The following is a 22,007-nucleotide window of genomic DNA, read 5'->3' as shown; positions in this document are numbered from 1 at the left end:
AGGACACTTTCTCACCACCGATTTGAATGGATTTGAAGGACTGCGCAACCACTTACCGGAAAAATTCATGGCACCATGCTGTGGGAATGCAGACCCTCTGTGCCACAGTCAGCACCAAACCACTTCAGTGCATTCTGGTCGTCAAAGTTCAGAGATTAAACTCTGCTGACCCTGACGCTGGATTGTTATCCTGTCCAAGAACATCATAAGAAACACACATAACACACGTTTTCTCTAGATGAGCAGCGGCCTTATAGGTTGCAGCACCTTCAGGACACCTGAATGAGAATCTGAATCGGCCCCTTTAAAGAAAGGTTCAATCAACTCTGACAACATCGCAGTCATAAACATCGTATCTAATAACAATTGTTATGATTTACAGTTAAATTTCCCCCATTTTGTTTCGATCTGATTAAAAGTTTCACTGCACTTGATTTTTCTCTTCTGTTTTATGTAAAGCACTTAATGATTTTAAAGGGCTTTATAGAGAAACTCCACCACTATTGTTATTATACGCAGGCATGCACACTGCATTACAATTGCTAAATTAGCTTTGAAACCTGAACACACACAACATTCCGAAAAATCATTGACATTACTCATAACTGAACAAGGTGTTCCATGTCACGGAACAGGTTGCGACTGGTTGAGAAGTTGAGAAAGGGATTCCTATTGGATTAAAACAGGTTCATTCATTTACTTTGAGGTGTTTACTGTGTAACCCAGTGGGCTGCTATGGAGACCACATGCTCTGGCAAGTGAAGATGGCTCCGGGCCAAAGGCCGGGGGCCTCTTCAGGAAACGGTAAAACAGAGCAATAAGATATGCACATGTTTGATCATTCTTCATGGCAAGAGGAAACAACGTGTGTGTGTGTGTGTGTACTCATTATCACAATACAACAATACATTCATACACTGAAATATTTGCCTTTTTATATTGAAGTTTAACTGAAGCAGAGTTTGCTTTAGGGTGGGGGGGGGGGGGCAGATGGTGAGATACAAGGTATATCTGACTGGCTTCTCTAATTAATTGGTACTTGACAGTTTGTTCTGATCGCCAGAGGCTTTTCAGCCGTATAGCAGGATTTAGAAAGCTATTATTATGGCTTTTATGGAGTCAGTCGCATCGACTCCACGTCTTACTTCACATGTCAGAGATATGGCAGCCATGACAAGTGACTAAAATGGTGCACAGATTTACAGCAAGGACTCCTGAAATGAATCATTTAAGATTCTAAGCATTATTTGATGATGTTTAGAAGCATCATCACTAATCATAACCTACAATTTAGTGGGTCTGCACAAAGGTGTTGTCATTATTTTAGGATTTCTACTATTTGTTCATCTGGGCAGTAATTATTCTCAGATGAAATGTATAACAAAATAACAATAGTGAATTTGAAGTTGTTCGGATGAGTTTCCATACAGAAAGTTAGTTATATGCTGATGTTTTTTCTCTTGTGCGTTCTCCTTTTCTTTTGTTCAGTCTGGGCTGTGAAGCGCTTTTGATCAACGGTGTTGTGTGTGAAGAGCTTTATAAATAGTGTTGAGTTCAGGTAGCGAGACAACACATTCAGTAAAAGAAAAAGACATTCATGGACTTAAGCTCCCAAAACCTTCTCTTTATTTTGGCACAATATGTATTATTGTGATGTAACATTATCCAAGCCCTTATGCTCATGGCTGATATTCATCTCGGATACCTCATCATTATTCTATGAAACACTAGCTAGTGTGATGTCTGTTTGGGTGGACGCAGCAGATGTTGCGGCGTTGAGTGACAGTGAATCCTATATATGATCCCATATGTTGTGCTCTTGTATCCTGCATCTCTCTACGATGTAAACGGTCCTGTTGTTAGTGGGGGTTGTTACTTCCTCCGTGCATGTTTTATTTTTCTTAAATCAATTGACTGAGATGTTTGCTGGTCCATCTGGGCCCTGTCATGCAGATCAGGCTTCAAACCTTCAGGACATTGAGTCGTCTCCCTTCGCAATACAGTCACATAACCTTTCTGCCTCACTGAACCACTTAATAAAGACTCGTGTAAAAATCATCCTCTTAGAAGTCTTGTTGGCTTTGACTGTACCTGAAAGAGCTCATATATGAGCAGCATTAGTTAACACATACTGCTAATCCAAAATGTCCCTTTAGGTACTGAACACCAGTACTTCTTGGACAAAAGAGATGGAAAATGTGAGAATATTATTGCACAGTGGGGTATGTATTTACTTTGCCAGTAGCTGTCATCTCTCCTCTCGCTCTCTCACACACTTTTTTCCTCTCCCTCTCCTTTTTGTTCAGTCTCTTTTGAATCCCCAGCGGTCTGGCCATTATTCTGTGTTTGTTTAATGTTTCTGCTTGGTTGACAGACAGCTCTGGTGTGAGGCTCTGGATGGATGATGATGTGAAACGCTGTATACGCAGGGACATCTTTCTTTCTTACAGTGGAACATTTCATGATTGAGATGTTGATCGGCGGTGTAGAAATCGGCCGCTGGTGAGAAGCCAAGGTGATTTCTTGACGTTTATTTCTTTAAACGAGCCTCCATTGTGGCGAACCGTGGTTCCAAAACATTTAAAACCAACCGCTGAGTTATGTTCAAATGTACGACAAATATGACTCTGAAGAGAAGCAAAAATTCGATTTTCTCTCAAAGTAAACCTTCGATATTTGAACTCTTCTGATCCTCTCAATGAGACTTGGACTAATATAATATGTAGTCACATTGTCGGTTGCTGCTTCTAAACACAGCATTCAAACTTCGCCCCTCCTCTCCGGGTCAGCAAGTATAAGCGAGAAAGGGAGAGAGAACTAGGGAGTGAATGAAGCAAGGGAGTGAAGGAAGAGCCTTTACGCCCAGAAAAGTCCCGAACACAGCACAATAACAAAAAAAGAGAAGATACAGGCAGAGGGCAGGGTCTCTGCAGATACAGACACCGAGGGTCATAAGTGACGATTAAGAGGGATTGTTTTTGTATCAGTCTATACATATTTTTTTGTTGCATATTATACCTTCAGGTGTGACACCCTGTGAAGGGAATAACTCTTTCACTCAGTGGAGCTTGCTATCTTCCCGCTGACTAACCGAAAAATGACAAAGGCCATGGATTTATTTCCCAATGACAGTGCTGAGAACGGTCGTCACATCCACAGCACACTGAAAATTGCGTACTCTGCCATCTCCTGTGAAACCTTAGCCTCACATTATGTAATTTCTCCTCTAGGAAAATGGTCATAATGTCACCCAACACAATAACCTCTTCCTCCAACAGCACAACCAAAGACGATTTGGTGAGCCATTAGGCCGCCATAATGAAATAAAGACCAGCGTGATAAATGATTTCTATCACTCCTGCCCCCATAGAGTCTGATCTGTGTACAACAACAAACACATTCAAGCAGCTTGACACGCAGTTAGACTCGACTCCGATCAGACGGACAATCTGTCAACAGTCTAGACATTTCGTCCATTCAACCCCTGCGGGACACTGATACTGAGGGCTTTCTCTCATACATGCATCAACAAATTAATTAATAAATAAGGGTGAACGGGTGATTTTAGGATGCAAAAACTTACTGATGAGCTTTTCTGTTACGGGCCAAATTCAATGAAACCTCTAGAAGTGAGCTTTGACCCAGATGAGTCATCATCGTCCTTTTCTTTAACTTTTGGTGTTCAGCTAAAATAGCTCCAGGGACACACATCAGATTTTGTGTGTGTGGGGCAAAAAATCAAACAAAAAGTAGATATTTGTTTGTAAAAATGACCCGGTAGTTACATCTCTAAGTCTCAGTGTCAGACATCAGTGTCATTCGTAAAGCTTCATCTCATATATTTGTGGTGATCTCAGCTCTTTGTGTTGTCTCTTGTGCATAGACCCGCCCAGTCTTCACAGAGCATTACTGTCTGAGTAATATCAAATAAGCTTTTTTTTTTTTACTGCAAATATTGCAACATGACATAGCGAGAAAAGCAGAGATGGAATTACTAATACAATAAAAAGGAATCCACTCCATTTGTGTGCTCCAGGGTCCTGATGTTGTGCATGCTCACTTAGTGGCTTCATGACTTACTGGGGCACTTAATGAAACTGAGCCTTCGTAAATTCTATTAGTTAAACTTCTGCTTTTCCTGCAATGACAAGTCAAAATGTCTGCTGCCAAAAAGGCCTTTTGCACTGGAAATTACTCATGATTTGCATTTTTGTACACATGCTAAAGGTGTGATGTCAAATCATAAGCCCAACCAGAAAGACTATGATATTATCTAGCTTCTGCCAGGTGTGTTCAACTGGGAATCATTTACGGTTTCAAGGTAAGATGAGACTTTCAACTACAAGTTCCTCATTACTGCATAGCTTTAACCACAGGTATGTTTCGGGTTCACAAGCAAGAATAAATTGCAGAACAAAAAATGCCAAATGTGTTTGATGTAATAATAGAGACAGTCTCTCCATATGTGGTTTGTCAATGGACAAAATCAGATTTTTCGTTTTAACTCGCTATACTTATCTTGGTCATAATTTAAGAATTGAATGACCAAATTTAAGGGATCCTTTGTGTTTATTTAAATCTACAAAATATCAGTTGATACATCAGATTTTTAAACTCTCAAATATCAGAGTCGGCCTCAAAACTCCACAGCCAGTTCCTAAAGGGACTCTGGTTTTCGGAAACACTACAACTTTCGTCCACAGGGGTCGCCAAAATCAACACAAAATGAAGTTCCTTATAGTAGCTTTAATTATGAATTTAAGTGCAAAATAATCCGAGTGACCAGCTTTGAGAAACTTGAGTTTGTATGTGGTTGATATTATAGATTACGTCATTTTGCATTACGGGATCTCGATGTATGATTTCATCACATTATGATTCCATCGAAATACGATAAATGATTATCAGTTCATGACTCACTGACTGAACTGAATGTCAACACATATAATCATTGTACCTGTGTTGATACAAGGTATGTGTACTTTTCCATACTGCAAAACATTTCCCAAAAATAGTGTTGCTTCATCGCGGAGTACACGCTTCTTTCTTAAAATACAAAAGAAGCCTCCAGTCTGCCTCACGTTACCTGAGCAGTCTGAGAGGCGCATCTGTCCTCCCTCTTGCTGACGTCAGAGCAGCCAGTAGTCTGTACTCGCTGCACGAGCTCGGACTGCTTGAGATATCCGCGAGGAGGAGGAGCTGTCAAAGTTTGAGTTTCCCAGAGAAGTAAAAAGTATTTTACTTAACGAGAAAAAAAAAAGAAAAAAGATTTTGGAGTTTTGAACAAGCGGGATATCGCGTGTTGTTGGTATGGAATGACACCTTCTCACCGGGATTCCTGACGAAAAACACGATGGCAACTGGTTTCGTGAAGTGGTTCAGTCTCACCTCTCTGCTGTGCCTGGGCTGCTGTGTTCTGGCGGAAAGGAAAGGTATGTCCGCCGAGCTGCAACAACATGAACGTGACTGGGTTGTAATACTCAGCAGCAGGCTTTTGCTTTTCCTCTCTGCTTCTCAGGCATTGCCATTAATACATCTCGCAGAAATCACAGACCGCTCAAAAAGCCGCAAGGAAACTTGATCCGGAGTGGGAGAAGTTTCTGACCGTCTCGCTGTGTTCAGTCTGTGACCTGCTAAAAGTTACACAGAGGCGCTCGAACCAAGTTTAGCGTTCAGTTCAGATAGTTATTGATCAGCATCACAGGCGCGTATGTGTGTGTTTTTTCCCGGGAAGTTGTGATTAATTGGCCAATTTTAAAAATGCGAGAATACGCGTCTCTGCTGAAATGACGACGACCCAAGTGCGCAAATTGGCACCAAATTGATGATGATGATGCTGGGAGGGGATGTAGATTGAGCAATTTAGTGGCGCACTTTATTTTCTAGTCCCCCTCTTTTCTACTTATTATATAATACTTTTATTTTTTGTGTGAGCTTTTGTCTTTATGCAGCGTTTGACCTAATTGTGGGCAAAAATAGAACAAATGCTGTCACCTTGAAACGCACACTAAGAGCTCTTTGATGCATCCACTAACCAATTTCTCATATACAAAAACCTTGTCATATTTTCTCATTTGCTTTTCCCTCTGAGAGCATCCTCTTACATAATAAAAAAAAAAAAATGGTACATGTGCCCGGTTTGCATCTGGTCCTCACAGGAAATTAGATGAAAATGTGAAGACACTTCATCCTACTTGCATGATTGATTTAAAACAAAGGGAGTCTGGAAAGTGTGGTATGGAGGGAGGCTGATGAAGGTATGAAAACAAGTGCTGAAGCAGCAGGAACAGGTTTCTTGGTTTCTCTTGCTCTGCTTTGTGTTTGTGCTTCCTTTTGGCCCTGAAGTAAAGGTCACAGAAATCTTATTTCTTTTAAGGACATGGCAGTGTTTTGACTGCTACCTCAATGCTTTCTCGCTGTTTTGTCTTTTTCTTTCAAGAAAAGAACACCTCTCTACAGGCCGAGGCGATATTTGACACAGATTTGGCTGGAAAATAAGCACGGAAAGGCTGCTACATCTCAATGTTATAGTGTGAGATAAAAAAAATATTTAAATCTATTCCACATGTAGTTCGAGTGACTCAGAGCTCATAAAGGCCAGATGTCGGGTTAGAAAGTGACCAGAAGTATCACTTTACTCTCTAGTGGTTGTAACTTCCTACTCTCATGAATCATCATTGTCCACACTCATTGTGCTGTTGTTCCTCCTTATAAGCAGATAAGCGCGGAGTGTTTGGTGTCAGCAGCGCACGTGCAGGTTGCATCTTTCCCCTTCTGCTTGTCCAGAAAGTAACAACCAGTGCCGCTTTCCAGAGAATCATAACAAATCAAAAGTGTTTGTGAGCCAAAAAGACAAGAGTCCCTAAATATTTCCGGGCATCTAAACAAACTCGACTTTCACGCTGCAGCAAGCCTCCCGCAGTAAATAAGGATTTTAGAATTTTATTAAGACCAGAGAAGATTAGAAATGAACAGCTGTAATGATGGTATGCAGTCAAATTTGGTTTAATTACTGTTCATTTCCATTTGCGGGGAAAGTACGAGCTCCGGCATATGGTCTGACAGTTTTAGCTGTTGTTGTTGTTATTTTTGTTTTTGGCCAGAGGCTAAGACAGATGTTTCTATGTGGCAAACAATATTTTCCTAGAACGCAGTGTCCATAACAGCTAAAACTTCATTTGAACAATATGTCAAACTCCAAACTGAAGCTGCAAAGATAACCAATTATTGGATATGCGGGTTGTTTTATACTTTGATAAACACAAGTAACACACATTTTTGTTATTGATTAAATTATAGTAGCTGGAGGGTGCAACAATGCGTTCATGGGGTTGTGCCATCCAGTTTGCAGTTGGCTTATCCATTAACTCAAAATAAAACTCCTTAATAAGCCACACAACATATTGCTGAGACAGTCTATGATCCGTGGAAGGATTTTCAGTTATCAGCGTCGTTACAAATGAGTTTCTGGTTTCATTTTGCCTCTCTATTGGATGTTGATGTTCCTGGTGGGCTGATCATGTATAAACAAAACTATAATTATAAGTGAATGAAGACTTGGTTTGGAAAATATTGCGGTAATAAACATTGGACAACTTTTATTTTGAAAATCTGAGGTGTTGTTGTTCTGTCTGGCAGAATGATAAAGGATTACTGATACTGACTGAACCTTTCTGCGTGTGTCGGTTGCAAATCCACCTAAATTAATACGTGTAAACATGATTTCTTCCTTAAAATGTGAAGTAATTAAAATGGTACAGTACTTGAGCTGCTGTAATATAACATCGACCTTACAGGGGAAACAAAGTATCTTCAAAATATCAAATCAAACAGAAAGAAAAACAGTCTTGTTCTAAGCTGAGTGGCAATGCATTTCTGAGATAATCCAAACAGGGTTGAAAGGTTTTATAAGCCTTAAGAAGGAGAATAATTTCCTCAGCCCCACAAAGGAGCATGTAATCCTTCAACTTGTTCTAAAATCACCAAAACAGAAGATGCATGGTTTTCAGGGAAGGACGGCTGTTCTGATCTATATTAGTGTCTATCCGCTGTTTACACTGAGAAGTGGCAAAACATTTTCTAGTTGAGAAAAACATCAAATTGATGGAGATCATGAGTAAGAAACAAATCATATTGTTCTGTGTTTTGGGTGCGATCTTGCGGTTTTCGAGTGGTAAATCTGTCGCAGTTATCCTTGTCAACAGCATGTGCGCTGTGTGAGGGTGGACAACTTGACAGGTGTATTAAGAGTCATAAGGGGGAACATTTTTAGAGTAATTTATAACCGTTAAAAGTATCAAAATCAGCTGAGACCAGTGTTTTGTTTTGCCAATCAAAGATGAATGACCAAAGGTATGGAGTTATGATTATCAACAGATTCTTTCCCACATGGTTGATTAGCCCAGCCCTAGCTGCAGTCCTGTTCTGGGAGGACATTAAGGCGGTTTGGAAATAAATGTGAGATTTTTCTAATGCACCTGACAGCGAACAGCCCGTCCCACAGGAAGTCACCTGACAGTCCTCCGCTCGGCGACAGCCTGCCAGGGCGTGATGGCTTCTGTGGGAGTCAGACAGGACCTGCTGAATAATAGAAAAGCTCCTGGTCCCGCACGCTGGCATGCTCAGTTTATTAACTGTCATCATCTGTGGGGAGGTTGTAAATAATGCCCACAGCTTCACCCGGCAGCCAGCCACAAGTAATAACCGTGGTGATTTATTTCCCAGATGAAATGCTAAATGGTTTTCGGAATCAATTGGACTCCCTCTGTTTGTGACTGCAGTTGTACTGAAGAGCAGGGGTTTCAGAAAATATCGGGAATATTGAGCCTTGTGGTATTATACTTTGTGATACTGCAGCGATTCTCAAAAACACCGTTGATTTTTAATTAATAGTTTACGTGTAAAGATGAACTAAATCAATACTTTATTTTGTTTGTCCTCAAAGTAGTGCTATGATGTTGGAAATGCAGAACCCACTGTTCATATTGCATTAAATAGTAAACTTTTTTTACTCACGTTTTATGCATATGGTGGTGTGTTCTTAATACTATGACAGTTTTCCTAAAATTGCAATGTATCACAATATATTGCATACGTATCGTATTGCCAGATTCTGGCCGATACACACCTCTACTGATGTGATGATTACATTTTTTTTATTATACGCTTCAATATTTCTTCTACCCTTCAATGTTGAATGTTGTTTTCAAAGCGGCCAAAGTACGGACTGTTGTGGAATATTTCTTATGACTAGTCGGGAGAAGAAAGTTGAGGTTTTCTATCAATATAAAGTAAAACAGAGTTTTGATGAACGATCAAGGTTTGTAAAGTCAATTTATTTGCTTGCAAGCAAAGAGAACAGTCTCACAGACACATTGCAGTGATCTGTATGAGTGCTCTGCATAACACTCACAATGCATGGACATTTATACTCAGACAGCTTCCTGTTATCTGCTTTAGCTAACAAGAATACACAAAGAACACAGTTAAAGGCAGGTCATCCTTCGAGCCTTAGTATACTTGATCATTTAAGACAGTCAGGAAGATGCTTTATCTCCTGTTTGCAAATCCCTTTGTTCACAGTTTGCCTTACAATAATCAGTTTAAACTCACAACAGATGCTTCCTTTGAAGCCACTGTGACATTGTTAAAATGACCATTGCAGAGACAGAATAGACATTCTTTACCCTCACACATCATATCTGCATGCAAAGGTTTACGCCTTTACAACTTCAGATAATGCGTCACAAAGGAAGTCAAAAGTATTTCAAACAGAGGATCTCTGTTAATCAAGGCCTCTGTGTCTCTGTCTTACGAAGAAGAAAGAAACCGTGCACAATGATAACAGATAACAAGACACCTGGATACTAAACTAATTAAAGTCATCTACTGAAACTACAGTTTGGTGTCTGCTCTTTTAGGACTTACATTCTTTAAACCTTCACATGAGACTATGACATATTTTCCCATTACAGGACACAGATATGAGGTGAACTGAGAGCCTCTCTAACTGGGTTAACCTGTGAAAGATCAAACTAATCTCAGGGGCATGTCAACAGCTAAACCCATAATCCCTGATGCGAGGCTCCCCGGCTGTCTTTAGGCACAGGGTAAACCGCTTAAATATCAATATGCTTTTTCCAAGAGTTAATGGGTTGTTCAAGTTCTGGACACAGAATGAGATTGGAAGATAATAAATATATATATATATATATATATATATATATATATATATATAGGTGAAGTCCAGCTCCATCCTTTTTTTGCATTTAAATGTGCTTGCACACCTGCAAAAGTTGAGCTGAATCATGACAAAATTTCACTCCTGCAGTGCATTTCAGCATCCTGAGTAAGTGCTTTTCCCTCTGTGTTGTGTTGGGATCGAGCAAGCCAGCTTTCCTCATCAGTCGTTCATTTTTTCTGCATCACTTTCAGGAAACCATACCTTTTGTTTTCATTAAAGCCCACTCTCTGGGATTAGATGGATGTCTGTAGTGAAATACAGGTTATGATCCTGTGTAATCCTAGAACCTGTAGTCGGTGTCTCAGGGTCCAGAGTGGCCCTGGTGCTGCTGCTGCTGCGTCTCTGCAGGTCCTCTGATGACCTTCCCAGACTTCCATCTGCTGCAGTCATTGTTGGAAATACGCCTTTTTTTTGTTTCGGGGCCGTGGGAGTTGGCTTTCATTGACGCCCTCCCTCCCAGCTTTTGATGAACTCCACCGTGTCTGAGTGGTGTAGATTTAGAGAGCTGCTAGTGAGGTGAAGGACTTTGGTTTCACTCTGGGACAATAGTACCTCTGTAGAGGGGCAGGTTATCTGGCAGCACTGCTACTTTTGTAGAGCGACCGAGGCCTGTGTCGTGCGGCAGCAGACGCACCCGAGGCTAGACGTGCATGTCATCGAGATGGAACACAGAAGTGAAGCAGCTTTTGTTCTTCTTACTTTTAACCGTAACAACGTGTCTGAATACAGTAAATCTATTGTGTAGCCCTTAACATCAAGTAGTTACTTCAATTCTGTAACCGCTAATTAGGTGTCTGGTTCCACTGCTTTTATGTCTAGAAAAAACACAAACGGTAATGTTTTTTGCATTGTTCTCATGTCTGCCATGACTATTTAATAAGTTAAGAGATGCTGCCTGCTACATCATTGATTTTACCTGTTGAAAGCGCTTCTTTTTGGACCTCTTAACCAAAATAAACCAGTGTGTATTGTGTTTTAACTGCAGCTACTAAAATCCATTCTGTAGTTTGTATACATCCACTGAGAAGCCAGCATGGAATAAGTGAGTGAATGTGGTTACTCATTGAACTGATTTGCGTCCTTTGTTTGTACATGGTAACAAAGTGATCCGCTGCATTTATGGCCTTTCCATGATCCACTGGCTGTGCATGAAGTCTCCAGTGGAAAGAGACCCAGGAATTCACGTTGGAAAAAAAGGCCCTCTGCTATCTTCCCACCTCATCAGACGTAGTGTCGTGTTAAAAGGGAAAAGAGGCCACAGGCCAATCTATGTGTGTCCATCTCCTGCAGGATACCTAGAATATCTTTAGGTTTGCGATGGTTATAAACAAGCTAATTAAAAACGTAAGCTCTAGAAAATGTCAACAGGAATTTATTGTTTTTTTTTTACAATCTATTGACCCAACAATTAGTTAAGAAAAGATCTGCAAATGAATTGACTGTTAGTAACATAAATGCAAACATTATGTTAAGCATCCATAAAGAAACACATTGATACATCCTCTCATTTTGTTATCATCTGTATGTACTCTATGTTAACAGTATTAGTTTTAGCTCACAGTGGACTGCTAACCACAGAAACATAGTGTGGGAACAAATGCATGACTTACTTTAAGCTCAATGTAGGGGTTTAAATAAAGAAAAATAACATTCTCTTTTGGTTGGCTGGTTTGTAGATATTTGCCAAAGCACACCCTTGACATTTATTCCATTTGCAGCAACTGAAACATTTCTTACCAATTCATTTCAGTAGTTGAATGAATTATTTGTTTTTCATGCGTTTGACGAAGCAGTTTTCGAATGTGTCCTGTCAGGCTGGAACTGCTGAGACAGTAAGTCAGCTCTACTGGTGAAGGTAAAGATGCAAAGTGGAAACCAAACACGCTTTCAGCTCGGACGAAAACCATCGTACGAACCCGCTCAAGAGAAATTTGTAGCTCCATCCAATTCAGAAAGGCCAGTGAACAGGAATAGTCTGGGGGCCTTTTTGCCCTCACAGATAAATCATTTTTTGTATTTGTATTCAGTAAGTAACTCTATGGATCTCCGTGTCACCATGCACATGTACGAGACTTCAATGAGATGGACAGGGTTAGTGCACAGATTAAAAGAAGAATCCCAGCAAAGGGAGAAAAACAGGAACGTCGAGGATACATAAACAAACATCAGAAGGATGGGGTGAGATCTTTGACTTTAAAATTCGTGCCCTCCCTTGATCACTCATCAAGTGGGCCTCGGTCTGTCTTTCTAGTTTCTATTGCTCCACTTTGGCATTCAAATTGGATACGAGAGTCCCTCACCAGTATCCCAAAGACCTCACTTAGGTGTGGCATCTTCTCCGATGACCGAAGGGTCATTCTGAGGAGCAATGTTTCAAACGGTGCTCGCCCAAAAGAGGAATCCCCCACAGGGAAGGGAACAATAGCTTCACAAACAAGTCTCCATCTCAGAATATTTCAGAAGAAAGCATTGGTTGATGGGTGGTGGCTGATCTCTGAAACTTGCATTTAGCCTCTTCCTGTGTGGTCCATTAGCCTAATAATCTAAAGGGTGCGGTTGATTTATTTAATTTTTTCAATGGATGAATTTTTGCATTTGTCAAAAGAAATCAGTATGGAGATCCAGGATGTTTCATTTGTAATCCCCTTTGCAGTGTAAAGAGAGGGGGGGGGCCTTCCTGCCTCACATCCTGATTAAAAGGATGTAGGAGCTCCTTAACAGCTTAAACCTGAATGATTAGTTGATTTTCCATTAGTTTGTATTGACTCTGGTCTAGTGTGTTAAGGGTTTAGCTCTTTCCACACTCATACCTGTGCAACAATGGAAAACCGACACTGACGTAACATTGCACTGCTTGACATGACTTGAACTTACTTCAGCTGAGCACTCCACGCATCAGAAATGATGAACATGTTAACATCAACAACTATATCTAGTTCATTTGTAGAATCCATAATTATTATGTATATTTATTATGAAGTCTGATGGTTTCCATCGCTCGACTACTTAGAAAAATCGTGTTTTCTTTGCCAATGTGATTAAGGCATTACATGCTTCGTTGCAAGGGCGCGGTAGAGTGTCAATCAAGATCTACAGTGTGTGACTCCATTATTGAAAAGATAGTAGGGGCAAGTCAAATAGAAACGGAAGGCTTTTGCCTCGTCATGTCTTTGATGACCCTGCCAAATACTAATTGCATCCTCTGCAAGAAATGAAGACAAACGACTTCAGTGATGTTGTAATCTTGTATCTTGCTTTAAGCGGCACTTAATGTCAGCATTAAGACAATAATGGTTTATTAACTTGCTGATTTGATTTGCACTGTTGGAACGCATTGGAAAATAAGAAACTTGCCTTCCAAAAAAGACTTTCTCACAAGCATAAAACACATTCAGACATGTTTCTTGTTAACTGATACCTGTATTGCCTCCAGGTTTCTTCTCGTCTAGACCCCCCTGTCACATTTTTGAATGGGCCTGGTATTGACATGTTGCAGAGTGCACAGCTTGAGTTCTCTTACAGCGTGCCTATTGTGGTAAGCTTCCCTGGGCTTCCGAACAAGAGTTTCTCCTACAGAAAATGTTAGAAAGGCTGAAAATGAGCCAATATCCATAGTGGATGGGTGGCCAAATAAGATAATGAGGCAAATCCCATGACTGACAAACATACACAAAGAAAAAGGAAAGGGCATGAGATTAAATCAGTTCTCATCCAGCGTCTCTGGCTCATGTGTGGAGCAAACTTGAATGGATGTCTCCTTCCTTGTAGAAACCCCAAGTCTTTGGACAAAAGGTTCTTTATTCAGGATTTTGTCTTCTTTGACACAGGCTTATCTGTCTTCCTTGACCTTAGCTTGCCATGTAGACATGACTTTACAGCTCTGTGTAAACAATGAGGAGAAAGGCATCCCTGTGTGCTACAAGTTGTTAAGGCTCTTTAGGTATAAGAATCTATTTAGCTTTTCTTGGAGTTAGGGTTATATTGGATTATTGCATTTAATCATCCGCACAAATATCAGTAGAGAATACATAAAAATGAATGGCTTGCGATGGACGATGGTATCAAGAGAAGTCTGCAGCCATGCTAGCGCCTCAATGAGGCTGCACTTTGAGTTAAACGCTAACGTCAACATGCTATAATGCTCCATAAGACAATGCTAAAATGCTGTGTTTATCTAAGTTCATCTTATTTTAGTGCGTTAGCATGCTGACGTTTGTTAATTAGCACTAAACACAAAGCACAGCTGAGGCTGATGGAACGGTCATTCATTTTGTAGGTATTCGGTCGTAAACTAAAGCATTTGATGAATTAAATTTTAACCTGATGATGGCACTGAATGAAAAAAAAAAAAAAAGGATTCCCAAAGTTATTAAAATTCATCTTGAGGGGAACATGAATATTTTCACTAAATTTCACGGGAATCTTTGCAATATTTGTGGAGAAATTTCACACAAAAAGGTCAACCTCATGGTGGCACGAGATTATTAGAGAATGACCAAAGTCTTAGATTGACCTTCTAGGAACCATGAATGTCTGTCAATGTACAGTATAAGTAGTACCTGAAGACATATAAGGGGATCACCAAAGTAATTTGGATTAATCTTCTCTGCACCAAATTGTGTTGCAATTCAACCAATAGTGGTTGAGATAATTCAGTCTGGTCAAAAGTGTTTGAAGAACCAACTGACATTGCCTTTTAGAGCCATTCTACTTCTACTAAATGCTCAAATCCTTGGTATTTGTTATATGGCTTTTTTTTTATATGCCTAAAGGTTTGCCTCCAAAACTACAAGCACTGCAATCTCCTCATAGACCAGTGAAGTATAGTTCTGGCATGCAACTAACAGACGTCCCTCCTCATGACATAGCTGTTTGAATTACGACAATAATAATGAGGATGGCGGCTGCTGGCAGTGTACTTTGGCGGGGGTGAGTTAGAAAAAGAAAAAGAAGATGTCAGCCCTTCCCTCATCATGCTTCCAGGATTTTACAAGCCAACAACACTTCTCAGGGATTTCATCAGCATCGTAAAAAGTATTTCATCCAAGCCATTTATAGACGAGTTGACAGCATTGTTCATGGTATTGTCGCGGTGGCAGGGGCTCGGCTGCAGAGTCGATCTGTGATTTGTTTAACTCCCGGAGCACTAAAACATAATGTGCTCTCAACACAACACGCCTTCTGTAGTACCTTTTCTAATTGCCTGGTAAGTTTCTACAACACCAATGCTTCGTTGAGCTCAGAATTAATTTCCTGGTGGGACTTTGAGCGGAACATCTTCATTACCACATGCTTTCATAATTGAAGCCAGAGGCCTGTAAAAGAGAAGGAATTCTGCTTGCTTCACTTGCAATGTTTCCCTCTACGTAAAAAAGGGCGGAACTGACCCTCTTATTGCAAGATTGCCCACTAAACCATTAGTGGAGGCCATATAATGTTCCCATGCACTGCATCATATTACAGACCCATGACATTTAAAGCATCACTGATAAACGATCAATGTCTGCTACTCTCCTTTCATTTTCATAACAAACCACTTGAGCTGTGTAGCTAGGTGGAGAATGGCTTCCCTGGTAGAAATACCCTGGAGTGCACAGTTGGACCAGTGCCAGGCAGTAAGGATTAGCCCTGTGGACCTGCAGTATATCCACTATATCAACAACATCTTTCTGAGCTGATTAGAAGGCAGTCTGGGATTATTTAATATGAATGCACTTGTTTAGTTTTTATCCCAGCATTAGTTCAATAATCAGTCACCCATTCAATTTCCAAGAGATTAAAAACACTCGAATTCTAATTGAGTTTTTGGGTCAAAGGACATTCAAACAACCCACAAAACAAAATGCTGGCTTTGTAAGTCAGCATTTTATACACTTTTTTTTATGTGCTGCTTATGTCTTATGCTTCCAAGAAATAAAGTCATCTGATGGATCATTCTGGGCTGTAAATGTTTGGCGCATGTTGGTCATTTAAAAAACTTCCGAAATGAGATCCAGAATTTGTAGCTGGGAACATCATTACATCTGTTGAGCTGTTTGTAACTGATAAAAAAACACAAAAAAAAAACACCACAAGGTCTATTTAGGAGCTGTTCTGGAGCTTTTGATCCTTTCACACACTCTTCCTCATTATATGGTGTTCGCCGCGTTGTCATGGAGTGTTTACATTTCATTTTTCCTCTAAACTTTAAGGGCCGCTCGTCCACACCTTCAGAGTGGAGATGGATAGTTCATTTGTCTGTTATTCAACTGGTAACTGGCCAATTTGTCCCTTTGGTTGGACATTGGATAACTATAATGTTGGAAAGGTTTTGTACAAAGATCGTCTACTCTCTGGAGCGGTCATAAGGGTTTCTAGTGTGTTTCATAGACAGTGGTTCTTAGCCAGGGTCCTTGTGTTCAGCAGTGTAGCTGACAGCGAGAAAAGGTTCCAGCCTGCCAAGTCTGATGACTTTGTTGACTGACGCAAAGCAGCCAGGCCATAGGTTGTGCAAAAGCCCCTCTGTGTCTCCGTAGTGAGGGGGCGGCCTTGAAACAACCCGCCTTCCTCAGTCATAATCGAGCTACTGCATTGTCTCGGAGCTTTGTTGACCGTGTTTTTTTTCTGGTGCAGGATGAGGCCCCACGCGTTAACAATGGATGCAATCTGAGCCGTGGGCTTGTTGGAGAGGTGTTTGATGACAAACTAGCACCATTGTCTGCCAGTCGCTGCTGCTCACACTATTTCAGTGGCGATAGAATTGTTTTGAAATTACTCTGAAGATTACAACGGAGCACTCCGGGGCCCCTGAGTACTTGGCAGCGGCACCCCTCGCTGCATTTCAAACATTTCAGTTTGATGTGTCAACAGGAAGACATAGCTAAATTCTTACGAGCTTTCCTACCTTATTAAATTGGTCACGCTTTTGGCGAGTACAACGCAGCATGTAACAAAATACCCTTTCAGAGTGTTGAAAATTACGAGAGCTCCTCTGCTGTCCGAACTGATTCCCCCGAGCTCCGCTTGTCCCTGACTCCTGCCCTCTGCCAGGGTGGATGAGGAAGAAACTACTCATTGGTGGATTTAAAGGCCTGCTGATGTGTAAACCAGAGGTCGAAATAGTGAGTAAGGTCTGAGCAACAGAGGGCAGTTTACTAATCCAAACCCCACGGCTTTTGCAGAATATTCCTTTTATGGGGTCTTTCTCTGTGAAGAGTGACTAAGGCAGTAACAGAGCTGTTGGCAGGCAACACTGCGAAACAGCGGTTAGACCTTACACACAAATGAGCCTGTCAGCAATCGGCTAAAAATAAGAAACACTTCAGCAGAAAGGCGGCCTCAAGGAGCGTCTATCTCCTTTTGTTTAGATGGAGCGAGGCGTCCAGTGAGTAAGAGTTATCTGTCCTCTCTTGATGTGCACCAATATGGGCCTGCTGCTCTGCACTTGGGAACGCTTAAACCAACAGGGGGATTCCCGAATCACAGCTGCTTTCTGCTGCTGGAATGATGTGTGAAATGTGTGGGTTTCTTCGCTTGAGGTTGTTGGTTTTCTTTCAGTCTTCGTCTGCTCTTCTTTTCCAGGCATGGCTTAGTGATGGTCGGTGGAGGGGAGGGAGGGAGGGAGGGGGGACAGTGAAGTTAGCAGCAGTGTGCTCGCCGCCCACTCCCTCTCCAGTCTTCCTCCCGTGCTTCCTGTGGGATTGAAGAGGAGTATGGCTTTAACAGGGAAGGAGAAAGAGAGAAAAAAGAGGGGGAGTGGGGGAAGGGGGGTTGTCTTGGCTGGAACGAGCTTCAATAGGGAGAATGTCTGGACGTTAAAGAGGAAGTGGGTTTAATGTTGGAACATTTGGAGAATGGTGGGTGCATTATTGGAATTTAAATGGGGCTGGGGCTAGCGGAGGTTGTGTGAGCTTTGGGTAACAGGAGTTGGATTGTTTGGTTGGACTAATGGACTTTCCAACAGGGCATGTGGGAGCATTTCCTGACTAATGATATGTATTGTTTGATTATTTGGGCTATCATGTTGGGCCCCTCATATACCGGTCACAGCTGGGGAGTAATAGGAGTGCAGCTGTGTTTGAGTAACTCCAATAAATCAGCTTTGTGCCCAGTAATTTATTCTTGTAACATTTATGGGTTATTTATCTCTTCGGTTATGGATATCACTATTGGGTAATGAATGCATCATTGACTATTGAGACAAATGTGTAGTGTTGATTATTCACAGCAGTAGCTCAAATGATAACCAGCATGAATGCGATGAAAGCTCTTCTTGTAAGTCAATAACCACATATTAATACCCACATATTAAAGCTGTGGTGGTATGAAGCCATGCAAACAGTTTTGCTTTTATTTGCCCAGGCTTTGAGATGTTTGTCTCCACCCCAATACAATAGAGATGAATGGAATCTAGTGACCACATCTTTGACAGAAAAAACAGCATTGACATCTTATCATAACATCACACATCGTGTAGACATATAACAACATTAGCGATGATTCGATTTTGTGTTTTGGGCCACCTGGCATTTGTTACAGTAATATCTCTCTTGTTTTCCTTTAACTCCTGATGGAAATATCTGACTCTTAAGCCGCTAAATGCTACACTATGTTCGCCCTCTAGCTGCTAACGTTTTCTGTCTACGCTGTTTTGCAGGTGTTGTGTAGTATAGGTTCATCACAGCTTCTTTGCTGAAAACAGCTGGAAGCAATACAGATGAGAAGTGAGAGTGAAACAAAACCGAAACGTTGCGTGCTGAAAAAACCAAGCAGTGAGCTGGGTTAAGCTTTAAATCGTATTATAACTGAGGGGAACTGCAGAGATGGGGGGAGGGGGGGTGTGTATCTATAGTATGTTGGTGTGTCACCATAAAAGACCTCTTTAATATCACAAATAATCATCTGACACATTGTTCATATACAAATATGGATTTCAACAGCTTTAAATAAAGGAAAAATGTCCCTGTTACTGTGGATAATCCACGGACTTCGATGTGACAGTTTTCATTGGAACTACTGTTTATGAAAAATGTGTTTCTTTGAAAACTGTTGCGAGGTCTGTTGAGTAACAGGGACATTGCATCCAAACACATTTTTCAATTGAATTTCATAAAGTCTATCTATTGCTGTAAGCAGTCCTACAAAATTGCATTGACATCTCTTTTATTGGGTTGCAATTCATTTATTTGGGGTGAACTTTGGACCTTTAACTCCATGTAGACGTGTAAAATCTATATACTGTATATTTATAAACCTAAGAATCCAATTGGCTGCAATCTGGCGTCTAAATTAAACATTAAATTGGACTAATTCGTATGCCTTAAGCTCTAATAAATGCTGATCACGATATGCAGGAGAGTGAGTATACATACTGTATTCCTGTGTTTGTGCAGAACCTAAATCCACGGTTTCCTCACGCTGAGGCGGAGCGTAAACACAGTGATGGGCCCAGCCACAGATATCTGGAATGTCTCACTGACTGGTAGAGAGTGCTCTTCAGGAGCGGAGAGTAAACATTCGCCCTTTTGGTCTTTATTTGGTCACTTTGCTCTGCTTTTAACAGACTAAACTTCACTGACTTGAGCTCAAACTCAGTCGGGGCCGGTCAGCGTATAGTCACAGGGGTTAAACTATTTGGAGGACATGTGACGTAATCGTTGGGATGCTTCATCTGCTTGTGTTCTAAAGCTGGGCCGCTCCAGTGTTCTGTCCCCTTTGTGAGCCGCCAGGGAAAAAGGTCAGCCACGTTCATACATCAAGTGTGAGGCTCTAACACCCCCTTTCCACATTTCGACCCACAGTCGGCCGCTAGGTCCCACATCTACATCTAGTTTAGCTAAACCACAAACCACTCCTGACTCTCTTTTCTCCCTCAGTTTCTTTTTTTCCCCCCTCTCTCACTTCCTTTCCATCAGTTCTCTTTCTCCCGTAGTACATGAAGTTAGATTTAGACGACAATCAGCTACCATCTGGTTCAGCATCGCGGGGTAGCCGTCTGGATCTGACCCTGTGCAAAGATCAACTTCCTGTGATGTCAAAGGGGCTTGTGTTGCTGCATTCACAGGGGATAGGGAGGGAAAGTGGGGGGGTATCCTCTCGTCCTTACTGGCCCCTTTTTGTCTTATTCTGAGGCCCCGAGATGTTTTCTCTAAGGGATTGATGCATCTCCCACGCAAAGGAAGATTGTGTTTCCGCCTGTACAGAGAGCAGGATATCAGCTTTTTTTATGTAAAACTTCAAAGTATGTTTATAAAAATACAGTGCACACTCTTAAAGAATGCAAATATGACTACTTGTGCTGCTGGTTTTCCCATTCTATGACATTTGATCCCTCATCTCCTCTTGAATCTCAGCCAGAAAATGTAGTGGAGGAAGTATGAGCTGAATGCAAAGAAAGACAGAAGTGTTTTCTTTTTTACCTTTCATTCACTGATAGGGGCCTTTAGAGAGATTTATGAAAATATGAGTCGACGCAACCCCAAGTGGACCTCGACTTTAAACGGAGGTCAATAAAAGCAGAGCATGTGTTTTTTTTTCTTCCACATCTTATCGACATCCTCTTACGATACGTGTAGAGACATATGAGGGGGTTAACCATAACTTATCTCTAAATAAGGGAATCAATCATGGCATGGATTTGTTATCAGCGGAGGGACACTGCAGATTGAGTTACATAAGATACTTTGCCGTAATGCTGTTGACTTGGAGAGGGAAATAAACATGTCATGTCAGTTAGCATTGTTACGTCCCTTTAATTATGTATAAGTTTTCAGATAATTTCATTATCAGACTCTGGACACAGCGTAATTAAATTGCAGGTAGTGAATGAGAGGAAGAGAGCGCGGCAGGGCCATTTCTGTTGTCTGTAGAAAAAGCATGATGATTTAAATGTATCGTAGATGGCTCAGTGTACCAAAGGAAACCATTGGATGGGTTAGAGAAGGGTTTTTACTGCAGAAAGTTTAGTTTTTCGTTTGTGAAGATTTAGCATTTCCTCTCATGGCCATCAAAATACAAAGTTTGGTCCAAACATAAATGAGACCTCAGAATGTGAATTTACGCCAGACTCTTTTTCCTTTGGTTGGTTTTGGTACTTAACATTTCCCATTTGATCTTACCATGTTTGGTTAACGTGTCTCAAATATTTACTGTGACTTTTGTCTGCGTGACTTTGGTTTTAGACCCTGCTTCACTCGTTCCTCCTCGTCTCTGTCAAATACGTTTTTCAGCTTCAAAGTTGAGAGAAAAGGTTTACTCTTGAAGTTTGGTGCGAACGCTGCTGACATAATAAAGGAAATGGACACAATAACACAAACACCTGCATCACATGTGCAATCCAGTGGGCCCTCAGTAAATGCTGCCTTTGGGAAGCTGTTAAAGGGAAAAGTTGGACATTCTCATGTCTGTCGGTTAGAGCTACAACCAGCAGCCAGTTAGCTTAGCATAAAGACTGGATACAGAGGGAAACAGCTAGCCCGGCTCACTGATTTACACTTTACGTCTGGTATGTTTAATACTGCACAAAAAAACGTTGACCATTTTACGGGGGTTTTAAACGACACAGAGGCAGGCTAGCTGTTTCCCCTTACTTCCTGTCTTTATGCTAAGCTAACCGGCCGCTTGCAGTAGCTTCACAATTCACATACAGACATGAAAGTGGCATCAATCTTCTCAACTACAGCTCCTCCAGAAAGTAAATAAGTATTTATCCCGAGATGTTGAACTATTTCTTTAAGTTCAAATTTTGTCACGAGAGATTCAGTATAACCTCACAGTATATTGTAGC

General features: G+C 41.1%; 1 protein-coding gene across 1 annotated transcript in view; it reads left to right on the top strand.

Annotated features, from left to right (window-relative positions):
• The first annotated feature begins 5,198 nt into the window (after window positions 1-5,198).
• Window positions 5,199-22,007, top strand: part of egfra (epidermal growth factor receptor a (erythroblastic leukemia viral (v-erb-b) oncogene homolog, avian)) — a 41,437-nt gene continuing 24,628 nt past the window's right edge. The window contains exon 1 of the mRNA XM_076097849.1: window positions 5,199-5,432. Coding sequence (XP_075953964.1) covers window positions 5,354-5,432 — 79 coding nt within the window. The 5' untranslated portion in view covers window positions 5,199-5,353. The remainder of the gene's footprint in view (window positions 5,433-22,007) is intronic.

Source organism: Anarhichas minor, unplaced genomic scaffold (assembly GCF_050575085.1).
Source record: "Anarhichas minor isolate MPS153535 unplaced genomic scaffold, ASM5057508v1 ptg000024l, whole genome shotgun sequence".
Taxonomy (NCBI): Eukaryota; Metazoa; Chordata; class Actinopteri; order Perciformes; family Anarhichadidae; genus Anarhichas; species Anarhichas minor.
Note: the sequence above shows the minus strand (reverse complement) of the source record. Positions and strands in the feature narration are given on the sequence as shown.